General features: G+C 32.2%; 1 protein-coding gene, 1 long non-coding RNA gene and 1 pseudogene across 2 annotated transcripts; all 3 read left to right on the top strand.

The window, feature by feature from the left end:
* Positions 1-1,317: 1,317 nt before the first annotated feature.
* Positions 1,318-5,476, top strand: LOC148696628 (uncharacterized). The gene is made up of 7 exons (XM_088693324.1): positions 1,318-1,457; positions 1,527-1,613; positions 1,721-1,760; positions 1,852-1,905; positions 1,986-2,042; positions 2,128-2,195; positions 5,169-5,476. The coding sequence occupies exons 1-6, from the start codon at positions 1,318-1,320 to the stop codon at positions 2,185-2,187; spliced, it is 438 nt and encodes a 145-aa protein (XP_088549450.1). The 3' UTR covers positions 2,188-2,195; positions 5,169-5,476.
* Positions 5,477-9,108: 3,632 nt separating this feature from the next.
* On the top strand, positions 9,109-12,869 carry LOC148696627 (uncharacterized; annotated as a pseudogene).
* A 70-nt stretch (positions 12,870-12,939) lies between these two features.
* Positions 12,940-13,790, top strand: LOC148696626 (uncharacterized). The gene is made up of 3 exons (XR_015962359.1): positions 12,940-13,181; positions 13,315-13,646; positions 13,744-13,790. It is a non-coding gene; the product is annotated as an uncharacterized LOC148696626 (long non-coding RNA).
* The last annotated feature ends 1,082 nt before the right edge of the window (positions 13,791-14,872 follow it).

The following is a 14,872-nucleotide window of genomic DNA, read 5'->3' as shown; positions in this document are numbered from 1 at the left end:
AATTTCAACTTCCGTTACATCAAAATTTTCACCCACTACCAAGCAGTAACTCCCCATATTCAGTTACTTGCAGTTTACAAATTTCACTTCAATACCTTTCATATGCTCAGCCAAGGAAAAAATTTCTAAGCGTAAAATGAAAAGGACGTTCAAAATGGTGTCATCAGTTCCAAATTCAGGGAGAACCATGAACAACCGTAGAAACAAAAACTACCAAGAACCCACGTACCAGAAAATAAATGCAAAAATGATATTGCGTTCAACAGTGGTGAGTGTGTGAGAAATATTAGTTGTGTTTTATTGAAAAATTTTTAAAAAAAAAGGTCATATAATACTCCACTCCTCTTCTATTTTCGGAGAAAATTTTAATCTAACAAAATTGTATTCAAAAAATATCTAAGAAATTTAAAAATGTGATAAAAAGAATTAATATCTCACAAAATTCTATATTTATATATAGATATAACGAAACCAACGTGGGAGAAAGAAAGGGGTAGAGGTTGCCTTGAGTTTTCAAAAAGGAGTGTAATTCGCCCACTACAAACGCTAACTTCCCAGTTCATAAAATCCCATTTTTTTCGTTTCTACCCATTTTCCCATATCCAAATTCAAATGTTCTAATTTTCCCCTCAGTTATGTAATTGCTATCAAGAGTTGTTACTTGATATTATAGACTCTCACACTCCAACGTGGGATAAAACGGGTTTAAGCAACGTCCGAGTCATCATTCTTCTTTTTTTTTTTTTTCAAATTTTTCGCTTTTTTTGCTTTGCCATTCTTCTCTCTCTCCCTCTCCCTCTCCCCAGGCGTAAAAAGGAAATTAATCTGGGTGTAAGCTTCTTTCTTTTCACTTCCATGGGTTTTCGCCTTTGAAACGTATGTGCTATAGCTTTTGTGGTTAAAATCTTGGTGCTTTTTATTTCAATTTTCTTATTCTTTCTCTCTCCTTTTTGTTATAGGGTCAAGACAATTCTATTAGGCTCCAAAGTTCAAAGGTTTGAGTAACTTTGGGTAAATCTCAATCCAAATTTACCTTTTCAGTTTTTAGGTTCTTTTTTACGCTTTATCTTTTAGGTGATAAATTTGATGCGGTCTATTGCAACTTTCAGGATGTATATATGAGTTTGTATTTAGTATTTCTAAGTCAATTTTAGTTTTTTAAACTTCTTCCTTTGAAATTTTCATCGTGCGATTTTTAAATTTTGGTCAGATTATAAGTTTCACTTTTGATTATCTTAATGTGCTATACGTGTGCTATGGTAATTTTAAAAATATAAAGTTTTCATTCTTAGGATATTTACAAGAATACCCACAAAAATGAAGAAGGAACCTATTGATAAGATCTCAAACAGACGTGTCTCTATTTTTACACCTGGTTGGGAGATATCTGTCGGAGTAAAAACTACTAATCTAAGCCAACTAATTCTCAAAGAGTGGAAAAAGAAGAAGCATGAGCAGTATGTATCCTAAATTATATACAAATTTGTTACAAGAAATCTAACATTATATATACCTTCAATATATAGGTGGCGCATGAAAAAGGCTGTGGAAGAATTAAAACCTTCAACAACTCCTCAGATCATACGTATTTGGAATAAAGTCCAACAAATAAGGTACAACACCATTTCTTACCTATTTATTTTTAATGGCATTCTCTATATCATTCTACAAATTAATTATCTCAAATTATAAAATAAAATAAAACAATTTATGGGTGCAGAAAAAAGATTAACAGTGGCCAAACAACTTTTCTAAATACGGTAAGTCTTCTCTTATTTTCATACAAAAGTATACTATAAATTCAAATTGCATTCAATTTTCAAATATAAATAAAATTGCATTTTTTGTCAGTTTTACAAGCATCACACCTGTCTTAAAGTACAAAGGTTGAAGTACAAGATTAAGGTAATATTTCTTATTATTTAATTTTGTAAATATGATTACAATTTGTTACCTCAAACTTGACAAATATATTTATCTTTCAGTATTCTACAAGTAACTGGAGTAAAAGTATTGCCATGAGAAAATTGTCAAACTTAAAGGTATTTAGGTTAAGTTGCTTACAATCTTTATAGTTGGGATTGTGCATTATAGTTAGACTTCTTATTTTATCATCATTGCTTGCAAATTAACCATGAAAATCTAAAGCATCAAGTGCAAGCAAATGGGTGGCAAGCATGGCTTTGATTTCACACGTAGACGCTATGTTTACATATGTACATGTTGTCCATATTTTGCTTTGTTTCATATATTAGGAGTTCATCCCTAGCTAGCCTATAACTTTGATTGAAAACTTATGAATCTGAAACATTTTGATTTAAGGACATTAAGTGTTGTTAATATGTATTTAGAAATCAAATTACATGTCATATTTTCATATTTTTTTATTTATAAATAGTATATGTTTTCCCATTTTATCTTCGTTGTTGTTTTAAAGAAAAAATAGTAAAAAATGTATGAGAGATTACTCATATATGTGCAAATTGGATGGAATATATGCTCCTAAATTATTCAACAAATGTGGCAATATGACAATATGGCATGCAATAACACCATTATCACTTTGGAATGATGGGATGATTGTACGGTAACACCATTATCTCATCAACCTTTCTTCAACTCAAGCAATTGGAACTACGTAGCTTGGCCCATGCTCTAATGTTGAACATCTTAGTCCCAACCCAAAATGGCACACCCATAATTATGTACTCACTCCTCTAACTGCATCAACTATCCCATTCACACAACCATTGAACAAATGATATGTCAACCTGCTCGAATGACGCCAAATATTGCCCATAATACCTTTTTGTCCACCATAATAAAAAAAATGTTGTTGTGCACCCTTTTAATACAGCCACTAATCCTCATGTTACAAAATATATGGATAATTTCATATTTTCTATACAACATTAAATAATTAAGCATATTTTTTTATTTTTTATATGAGAGTTTAAGGAACCTAACTCTTGATCTTCTTCTGTACAATATATAATGGTAAAATGGTACTGATGGAGATAACAAAATTCTAACTAGACTGAGTAACTTAATTACCAAAGTCATAATAATGATCAAGCATAGCTCATTTCGTGAAATCAAATTCTATCAGCCAAAAAAAAAAAAAAAAAAAAGACACCATAATAATTAGCAAGCAAAAAAAAAAAAAAAAAAAAAGGTGGATTGGTTAGTGTACAATTCATAAATTTCATTTTTGGGTACAATGGGCAGGTGCAAAAAGACTAAGTTAGATGATTGAACATAATAAAAAATTGAAAATAATAAGAAATTGTTGTGATGGACACAAACACAATTTATAAAATAATTACTTAAATTACATATTATATTTTACAAAGATATTTTGAAAATAAAGAACAAATAAATATCTTCATAATTACTACTGTAACCTTCTTTATAAGTCACTTTATATATAAATATATAAAATATATTACTAATTGTAATAAGGTTACATATTATATTTAACTGAAATGTGCATCTTTACTAATTGTGCAACAAAGTCAATTTATAAGTAACTCAATTACAGGGACTTTGTTTAACTGATAAAATATAAAGTATATGCTTTATAATTGCAGCATTATAAAGTTACATTTATATGAAATGTCACAATGGAACAAAACTATCTTTAACCTTAAATGCCTTCATATATTAAAGTGGTATATGAAGGCATTTTAGTGCGATACTAATTGTAATTTAATATATGAAGATATTTCATATATCTTTGTAATGTAACATTATAAAGTGACCAATTACTTAAACTAATATAAATATTATATGACCTTATTCCAAAGTTTAGTTTTCTAATTTATAAGTAATTATCATTAGTAATTTCTAAAGCATAAGTGCATTAATACAAAGTCACTTTATATAGTTCAATTCTCACTCTTCACGGAGATTACATCTACTTCAAGTCCCATGTCTCCCTTTTCATAAGATCCCAGTACGTTTCTTTTCACCTCCATTTCTCCATTACCCTTTCGAATTTCTCCATTTTTTGTTTTTCTCTTCTGATTTTGTTCTTGGGGTTTGATTCTTTAGTTTGATTTTACTGCTGGTTTTTTTGTTCTTTTGGGTTTAGTCTCACCTTTTTATAAAACCCAATTGTAAGATAGTTCCTATGTTTGTGCATAGTTTTGTATTTCAACTGTATTATGATATGGGTTTTTTCTCCTAATTTGCTCAATTGTGAGTTGAGGTTCTGCATGCGCAGCTTCTTATGTATGTACCCTTTTTTAGCTGTAAAGCTACATGATTAATCAATTTTAGGTCTGTTGATAAGCAGGTTTCTGCTTATTTTTGTTTTCTAATTGATAATTGGGTTTACATTTGAAATACTGTGTATGTTTACATTGAAATACTGTGTACGTAGATTGGTATGAATAAGTGGCCATACTATTTCAGTGTTTGTTGGGGATAAGAGTGGAATCATAAACCGAATAGCATGAGTTTTCGCCACGAGAGGTTAGAATATCGAGTCTCATGCTGTTGGTTTGAACAAGGACAAGGCTCTCTTTACCATAGTTGTGTCTGGGACTGAAAAGGTGTTGAGGCAGGTTGTTGAATAGCTCAACAAGTTGGTGAATGTGACAAAGGTTAGTGGACGTCTTTAGTATTTCGTGTAAAACCTTTTGGTAGTTTCTGCATTATCTTCACTTATAATTCTGCTTTATCAGGTCAAAGACATCTCAAGGGAGCCACAAGTAGAACGTGAACTAATGCTTATCAAACTTAATGCATATCCAAGTATCCGTGCAGAGGTAAAATTTTCGATCATCCAACCAATATTTGGATAATCGTTCTAATATGTTTAAATGATCCACCCCTAAGAATAATCATCAGTAATATGTGGTTTGAATTGATTTCATTGCATTTCAGGCTTAATGACTTGAAGCAACGTGGTGAGTTTTATGCTCTTCGTTCGATTATAGTATATTCTTTTACAATGACTTTAAGTATTTACATAGACAGTTTTGCAATCTAATTTTTTTTTTTTTTTATAAGTTTTTGCTAAAGATGCACAATTCAGTTTGGATGTAGCCTTACAATTTTTTTATTAGAATATGATGTTTTAATTGCTCTCTTGCTGAGTAAAGTTTTGGACGGTTTGGCAATGTGTAACTGAAGTTCTGTTTGTCATTGTATCGATGTTGCAGTTTGCTTACTTGCCAAAGCTTTTAACGTGTTTCGGGAGTGATACACATGGAGAATACCAGTGGCTACACATTCCAGGTTTGAGCATTCGCTTGCTGTCTATTTGCCATACATGACGATAAAGAAAGCCAGCAAATTTTCAAGTCATGTTCGCTGATTAGGATTGGATTTGTCTTGGGTTAAGTAGAATTTGATTGAAGAGGCTAACATTAAGTATTTGTGGGTTAATTTTCGCATTGTTAGATTTTTTGTATGCAGAGAAAGGTTTCTGGCTCTTATATACCTAACTATTAGCCATTTATTTGTATTATTTCTTTGTTCCATATAAGTATTGCTTGCCATTTACAGATCAATTAAATTACAAGCATCTATTTGCATTTATGGACATATATTATGCAATGAATTTATTATGTCATTTTGGTTTTGGCTTTTACTTAGCCTTACTAAATTACATTAATTTTAGAGCATATTAAGCAACTTTTAACTATCACAATAGTTAGGTAAATAGATGAAGACCTATCCAGAAAAATGCACATAAGATCATTAAGGTATCTTATCCATGAATACATATTCTATCTGTATCATCATGAACTTAGTTTATCTTTTCCACTTTCCTCAGAACACTACATTAGGGGAGCCTCATGATCATTATTATCATTAAAAACATATGTGTGATACATCTAATGATCCTTATTATCAATAAGACTTAGATCTTATCCAACAATTCTACATCCAAATTCCAGCCAATAATTGGAATCCCCAATCTAACCAACTCAATATATAGGTCTACAAAAATAGAACAAATTATAGCTTTAATCAACTCATCTTTAACAGATTTTGGTAAAATAAAGTGTTCAAATAGAATCCAATATGTAGTAAGCTGTATTTTGTGGTATTGTGAGGATAAGATGATATTTATGCCTCTGTTTTTCTCAATAGGAAACTGAGATTGTATGCTACGGTTGAAGACGCCAACATAAATGCAACAGAAAGAAGAGGGACAAATAAAGAATAGAGGGTAAATACATTAGCTCCCTTCGGTTCTGTTAGTTGGCACTTTTCTCCTATTTTTCATTCTTTTTTATGGACGAATACATATTTATCATTCCTATATACAATCAGAATAACTATGTATTTCGTGTATCACCATCCTCTTTGCCTGAAATCTTATTTGGATGGTCCTGCTTATGTACGAAGTTCTTTCTTATATGATGAATGATTTCCTAGCCTATTTGGTGTTTCATTGTACTCTAGCGTTAGGTGTAAGAAAACAAACAACCATTAATTGAAACAAAAAAGGCTGTTTTCATGGCCTGATCTCAAATGAATTTGTATTAAATTAAAGGGTAAAATTTGCACACCACTTAAATTGGCACAAATTTAGCATTTGTACTTTGCTCCAAGAACCTACTTTGTCCTAATTTTTTAGAAATACCCCGTGTTTTTACAAACGCAAAAAATCTTAACCCAAAACCATTTTTAGGGGCACGTACCAAACATCTTAACAATAGATAAGATCCCAAAATATCTTAATGCAAAAATTTGGTTCGGAAACCATCTTTAAGATATTTTTAAGATGTTTTGTGTAAACATTTGGCACGGAAACCATTTTTGCGTTAATCTATATATATAAATCTTCTATATCTTCTATCTATATAAAGGGAGAAGCCCAAATAGGTGAAGCATTTTAAAATGTCAAAAATGTCTCTGTGTTTTCTTCACTATCAAACCTAAAAAATTTCAAAAAACTAGGACAAATTGGTAAAAAAACAAAATAAAATAACTACATAGAAAACTTTAATCGAAAAACACAAATTTTTTTTTTTTTTTTACTATATATGTAAAAAATGAATATAAATACAAAAAAAAAAGCAAATATGAAAACTTTAATGGAAAAACACAAATTAAATTTTTTTTTTACTATATATGTAAAAAACGAATATAAATACAAAAACCTAAAATTAAAAAAGTTACAGTAAAAATTAAACATAAGAAAATTTAAAATAATGTTGGAATGAAAACAAAAAACTTGAAAGAAAAACATGAACGTGCTTAACCAACCCTCACAATTTGATACGCAGTAGTTGGCAATTTAAGAACACAAATTAAAAAAATCATCTTTACCACATGTGTAAAAAACAAATTATAAAAAAAAACACTGGAATTAAAAAAGTTACAGTATTGTTCAAAATAAAAGTTACAGTAAATATAAAAAAAGAAAAGAGGGTAAATACATTAGCTCCCTTCGGTTTTGTTAGTTGGTACTTTTCCTATTTTTCCCATTGTAATTGTCAAGATATACTTTAAATGTATTGTGCAAAGAGGAACTATTTTTTTTTTTTATCATGCACGTCCTAAAAAGTTATCATGTTTTTCGTTTTTACTTTGTGTAAAGTAATGATTTAAATGTTATTCATGCACTTATCAAACAACATATGATTTTAGATGCAAGTTCCTACTTAAAGACCATGAACAATAGCAAGTATATGTAAATAAATAAAAAATAGTAGATGACAACATTAAGTACTCATTCAATAAAAAAGACAACACAAAAGTAACTGCTTATAATAGGGGTAACATAGTGAAATGAAACACAACACACATAGGAGATGCTTACGTGAGATATACTTTTTCTACACTCTTAGCCAAGATTGTTTTTATTCGTTGGATGAATCAAACCCTCCCTCAAAGCTTCATCCTAAATTTCATCAATGAATGTGGCCCCTTACATTAAAAAAATGGACGATGAAAACATCACTTCGATTTTTGATATAAGCACTATCCAACTATCCAAACAAACGGCAACTGTCATATTCATGTACAACCCACGTTCTCTTATTACGGGTTACACATTTCTAAAAACTTTTTATATTATGTCCAACCCACATCCGTCATTTATGATAGGGTTTAGGGGTATTAAAAAAGTTTAAAATTCTACTCATCCAGTTGACATAAAAATTATAACTCTATAAACAATGCTAATTTATAAAAGAAAAAAACATGAAAGCTAAATCATATCCAAGTCCTAACACCAACCGAGAAGTGTATATAGGCCCGTCATTTCGTTGCACTAATACCTATTACACTTCAAAAGTATTTTGTGATCATTTTATTTTGTTCTTTTGTATTATAGTGATGTGTAGATAAATGTTTTTTCTTCTTCTGTTCATAGGCATCTACGTAGACTTTTTCGTATTTATGGAATGTAACAGAATTTGTATTCAATTTAGGTTCATTTATTTTTTAATTTTTTAGATAAATTTTTCCATGGAGCGTGGCCAAAGTCGTGCAAGACAATGGCGTCAATCATTGAGTCCTGAAGAACATCAAAGATATCTAGCTCGACGACGTTTAATAGCACAAGAAAAAAGACAACAAATTCCAACTCTATATGATGATCATACTATGACATCCCCCAGTAACATACAACAAGAAATTCCTGGTATTTATTTCATATTTCTTTTTCTTTAACTCATACTAATGCAAAAAAAAAAAAAATCTAATTTCTAATTTTTCTTTTAACTATGCAACAAGTAGGTCCCAATAATATACAAGAACGGGTTCAGTTGGCTAACTATGATGTTGAGGTCGACCCCAGTAATATAGAACAACAAATTCCTGGTATTTATTTCAATTTCTTTATTTCTATTTGTTTCACACTTAAAAAATTTGGTTATTTTTTAAGAACAAAATTTAGTTAATTGAAATCTCATTGTATTCTTTTCTTCGATACTTTCATATTGATCTCAATGTTGTAGTTATTTTTAGTGGTAGTCTTACGAAATATTAGACTCACAACTAAATATATTAAATATTAAAGACAAAATTTTTAACTAATCGTATTATAATGTGGTCTATTTATTAGAACAAATTGAGCATGAAAGCGCGAATTCAAGGGTTTTGTCAGATATCACAAATCATGATGACCAAACTTCTACTAGAATGCGTACTCATATGGGACAGTTGGCACATTCAAATAGGTCACAAATATCTTATGGGATGCTCTCAATTCCTCCCCACAATGGTGAGCTTAGTATATAATTTTATCTTTATATAGATATGTGATTAGTTACAAAGAAAATTGTTATACTGAATGTTGGATATTCATGTAAAAATATCAGAAGAAGAATATGCAAATAGAACCAATTGTCATGTGCGCCAAACCAGAGGAAGAAGAAACCACAATTGTGCTAGAAATTATAATGAGAATCGGGGTATCCTAGGTTGCCAATTATCTGCTCCAACCACATGTCCGTACTGCTATGCACGATTGTTTGCTCGAGAAACTTTGAATATGTGTTGCTTGAAAGGAAGAATTGTTTTACCCCCAATACAATCCCCACCAGAAATGGTTGCTCTTTTCTCTGACCAAACAAATGAGGGTAGACACTTCAGGCAAAATATTCGAGCTTACAATCATGCATTTGCATTCACTTCAATGGGAGTACACGTGGATGAAAGAATTAATATTGGTGGTCGTGGGATTTACACATTTCGTGCTCAAGGTGCATTATATCATAAGATTGGTGGACTTTTACCAAATGAAGGGAACAGACCGCGATTTTTACAAGCTTATATATATGACACTGAGCATGAAGTTGAAAACCGAATGTGTGAAAGTGAAGTTTTAGATAGACGTGTGGTTGAAAAGATACAACATATGTTGAACAACCATAATCCTTTTGTTCATACATTGCGAAGCCTCGGACAACGCCAAGATTTGCCGAATTGCAAGTTGATCCTAAAAGAGCAACCAATAGATCGGCGTCAGTATAGTCTACCATCAGCATCACAAGTTGCGGCAATTATAATAGATGGAGATAATGCCACAATTGCAAATGGAAGGGATATCGTGGTGGAGACAATTAGTGGAAGACTTTCTCACGTCCGAGACTATGTTGGATTTTATGATCCCTTACAATATCCACTATTGTTGCCTTACGGTACCTATGGATGAGATGTTAACAGTCGTGATGATGGTGGAAGAGCAATAACATGTTGCGACTATTATGCTTATATGTTACAGGTTTGTACTAATAACATAATTTACTTCCCGGTATATATAGATGAATGATGATTCCTATATTAAAAGCAATATATGAAATTTGCTTTTGTAGATACGCCATAATGGATCATCACTTTTGCTTCGAGGTGGACGTCTCTTGCAACAATATGCTGTAGATAACTACATTAAAATTGAATCACAAAAACTTAGATGGTTGCGTTCTAATCAAGCCACAGTTAGAGCGGATCTCTACAAAGGACTTGAAGACTCTCTAAATGCAAGTCAACACAATGCAGGTATATATATCGTTTCAGTCATCGTTATTTAGAAATATAACTTTGTTTAAAGTGTGTAAAATATATACAGCTAATTGAAAATAAAATATTATTAGGTAGCATCGGGCGTAGAATTATTTTACCATCATCATTTGTTGGAAGCCCACGTGACATGTACCAACGATATCAAGACGCAATGACTTTGGTTCAAAGATTCGGAAAGCCAGATCTTTTTATTACCATGACATGTAACCCAAGTTGGGAAGAAATCAAAAGCGAATTACTCGCTGGACAAACTCCACAAGATCGCCCTGACTTACTCACTAGAGTATTTCGTGCAAAACTTGAGCAACTAAAAGAAGACATCATTGAAAAGGGGGTATTGGGCAGTGTTGTTGCTTACGCATACGTTATTGAGTTTCAGAAACGTGGTCTTCCATATGTGCATATGCTGGTTGTGTTAGATGAAAATGATAAGATCAATAACCCAGATGAGTATGACCGAATTGTTAGAGTTGAAATACCAAATGAAGATGTAGAGCCTCAACTTTATAATGTGGTGTTAAAGCATATGATTCATGGCCCGTGTGGGATTCATAATCATCTATCTCCATGTATGAAAAATGGGAGTTGTAAGAGAAAGTTTCCCAAACCATTTGCACCAGTCACCGTTCAAGGGAATGATTCGTATCCAATTTATCAAAGGCGAGGAAATCGATTGCCCGTCTCACTTAATCGACAAGGAAACATAATGGTTGATAATAGTTGGGTCATTCCATATAATCCATGGTTGCTGTTAAGGTATGATTGTCACATCAATGTCGAAATTTGCGCAAGCATAAAAAGTGTCAAGTACTTATATAAGTATGTTTACAAAGGCCCAGACAGAGTGACAGTTGAAGTGCAATCAGACCCTCAATACGATGAAATAAAGCAGTTTCAGGATGCAAGATGGGTTTGCGCACCAGAGGCATTATGGAAAATATTCAAGTTCATTATTAATCGAATTTATCCATCTGTTGAGCGAATGCAAATACATCTTCCTAATATGCACCAAGTTCAGTTTCGTGCCGATGAAAGCATAACAAATATTCTACATGATGAGAGTACAAGAAAGACAATGTTGACTGAATTTTTTACACTTAATCATGTGGATGCAGAAGCGCGACATTATTTATACATGGAGATACCATCACATTACAGATGGATTCAAGCTCAAAGAAAGTGGTCTAAAAGAAAGAATCGTAACAAGGTTATTGGGCGAATATATGCAGTTTCACCTGCTGAAGGCGAAAAATTTTACCTTCGGATTATTCTTAATCATGTTAGAGGACCAACATCCTTCACAAACTTGAGAACAATTAATGGGGTTTTGCATCCAACATTTAAGCAGGCAGCAGAACAACGAGGTTTGTTAGAAAGAGATGACAGTATTCGACAATGTTTGTTAGAGGCCTCCACAATTCAGATGTCGTTGGCTTTAAGAAGATTATTCGTCACCATATTGGTATATTGTGCACCAATTGGTGTTCGAGGGTTATGGGATGAGTTCTGTCCATTCATGATGGAAGATTATGTTTCCATGACTAACATAACTCTCACACTTGCTACCAACATACTCTTGCGTGAGTTGAACATACTTTTGGTTCAATTTAACAAGAGTATAAACGAGTTTGATTTGCCCCAAATGACAAGAGGAAATGAATCAAGTTCAGGAATGACCGGATGTATTGAAGATGAAATATCCATATGTATTCCACAACAAGATCTTGATGCAATTGAACGCTTAAATGATGACCAAAAAAGTGCGTTTAACATAATAATGGGTGCAGTTCAACGATCGGATAATGCAACTTTTTTTGTGGATGGTCCCGGTGGAACTGGAAAAACTTACTTATATCGCGCATTGTTAGCAAGCTTGAGAAGGTTGGGGCACATAGTATTAGCAACAGCATCATCTGGAATAGCAGCTACGATATTGCCTGGTGGGAGGACAGCACATTCTAAATTCAAGATACCACTTAGTCTCGATGCATCATCGATGTGTTCGATCGGTAAACAATCTGATTTAGCAAAGCTAATACAAAAGGCAAAGGCAATTATTTGGGATGAAGCAACAATGACGCATCGTCATGCATTTGAAGCACTCGATCGAACGTTCAGAGACTTAACAGATATTGACTTACCATTTGGGGGGAAGATAATGATATTTGGGGGAGATTTTCGACAAGTTCTTCCTGTTATCCGGAAAGGAACCAAGTCCGAACTAATCCAAGCAAGTGTTGTTAAGGCATCATTTTGGTCACAAGTAAAGATTTTAAAACTCAAACAAAACATGAGATCCATAAATGATTGTGAATTTTCAGAATTTTTACTTCGTGTTGATGATGGGAATGAAGATGTTATTATGGATGATATGGTAAAACTACCTGAATGCATGGTGATACCATGGGAGAGTGAGCATTCCATTAATCAATTAATTGCCAAAATCTTCCCTGACTTAGAGGATCATATAAATGATGCAACCTACATGGTGGAAAGGGCAGTGGTAACTCCTACAAATGAAGACGTTGATATGTTGAATGAAAAGATAATCAATATGTTTCCGGGTTTAGAAGAGACAATGTATTCATTTGATTCAGTTGAGGATGACGCAAGGAATTTGTATCAGCCAGAGTTCTTGAATTCAATCTCACTTGGTGGTTTGCCTCCGCACAAGTTAACTTTGAAAAGAGGTGCTCCAATCATGCTTTTAAGAAATATTGATCCGAAATTGGGATTGTGTAATGGTACAAGATTATTGTGTCGTGGTTCTTACCGAAATCTTATTGATGCTGAAATTCTAACTGGACAATTTGCCAGATCCAGAGTTTTCTTACCAAGAATCCCTCTCAAAAGTACTGATACTGCTGGGCTTCCATTTGAACTTACAAGAAAGCAATTTCCAGTGAAACTAAGTTTCTCTATCACTATAAACAAATCTCAAGGTCAGACAATACCACATGTAGGCATTTACCTTCCAGATCATGTCTTCAGCCATGGACAATTATATGTGGCTTTATCGAGGGGGGTCTCAAAGTCAACCACAACCGTGTTAGTAAAAAGTGGCTCCATAGTAGGCCAACAAGGTGTATTTACACGGAATGTAGTATACAAAGAAGTCTTGCTTCATTCCAGCTAATTATGGTGATTCCTAATAGGTAACAGCTTTATTAACGATAACCTTTCATTATGCATTTCTCACTTATCAATTAACTATTTTTATTTGATTTTTAATTTTCTCACTATCGTTTGTAGATTGGCAATGAAAATTTGAAGCATCAATCATGAACAAATGGGTGGAAATTGCAGCATTGATGTCAATATGTAAACTTTCTTTTCAAAAGACACAGTGACATATAGACTCTATGAGTAATGTGAATAATGTACATATTGTTATGTAGGATTTATATTTTGACATTTAAATTGTTTTGTATTTTGCTACGAGTACTTACTGTTTTCATCTACTAATTTTTTATTTATTTACATATACTTGCTATTGTTCATAGGCTTTAGGTAGGAACTTGCATCTAAAATCGTATGTTGTTTGATAAGTGCATGAATAACATTTAAATCATTACTTTACACAAAGTAAAAACGAAAAACATGATAACTTTTTAGGACGTGCATGATAAAAAAAGTTCCTCTTTGCACAATACATTTAAAGTATATCTTGACAATTACAATAGGAAAAACTAACACAATACACCTTTAGGGGCGCGTAGCGCCCGTGATACAAAAATGCCTCTCGCACGCACGTTAGTGCGTGCAGAGAGGCTAGTATTTATTATCTATTTATACTATATTTTATATCATTTCTTTAATAAAGATAAGGTCGATGATAAAAATAATATTTTTGTTTTACATTTGTATAATGTTAAAGAAACTAAATTTTTAGACAAAATTTTAGAAACTAAAAGATATGGAAATTGATGGTTCATTTATTACTTAAGCGTTAATAAACGTATTCATTATTATTAATGATATATCATTTATTTATAAATTTCATCTTCCTAGCATTACACTTTAAATATAAGACTTTACAAGAGTGCTAGGCAGTCAATGCGTGCGTGCGAGAGGCATTTTTGCATCACGGGCGCTACGCGGGCCTAAAGGTGTATTGTGTTTGTTTTTCCCATTGTAATTGTTAAGATATACTTTAAATGTATTGTGCAAAGAGGAACTTTTTTTTATTTTTTATTATGCACGTCCTAAAAATTTATCATGTTTTTCGTTTTTACTTTGTGTAAAGTAATGATTTAAATGTTATTCATGCACTTATCAAACAACATACGATTTTAGATGCAAGTTCCTACCTAAAGCCCATGAACAATAGCAAGTATATGTAAATTAAAAAAAAAAAAAAAAAGAGTAGATGAAAACATTA

The sequence above is a fragment of the Pyrus communis genome, chromosome 5 (genome assembly GCF_041283825.1).
Source record: "Pyrus communis isolate YQ-2024b chromosome 5, ASM4128382v1, whole genome shotgun sequence".
NCBI lineage: Eukaryota > Viridiplantae > Streptophyta > Magnoliopsida > Rosales > Rosaceae > Pyrus > Pyrus communis.
The sequence above is the reverse complement of the archived record's forward strand: the minus strand, read 5'-3'. Positions and strand labels throughout refer to the sequence as shown.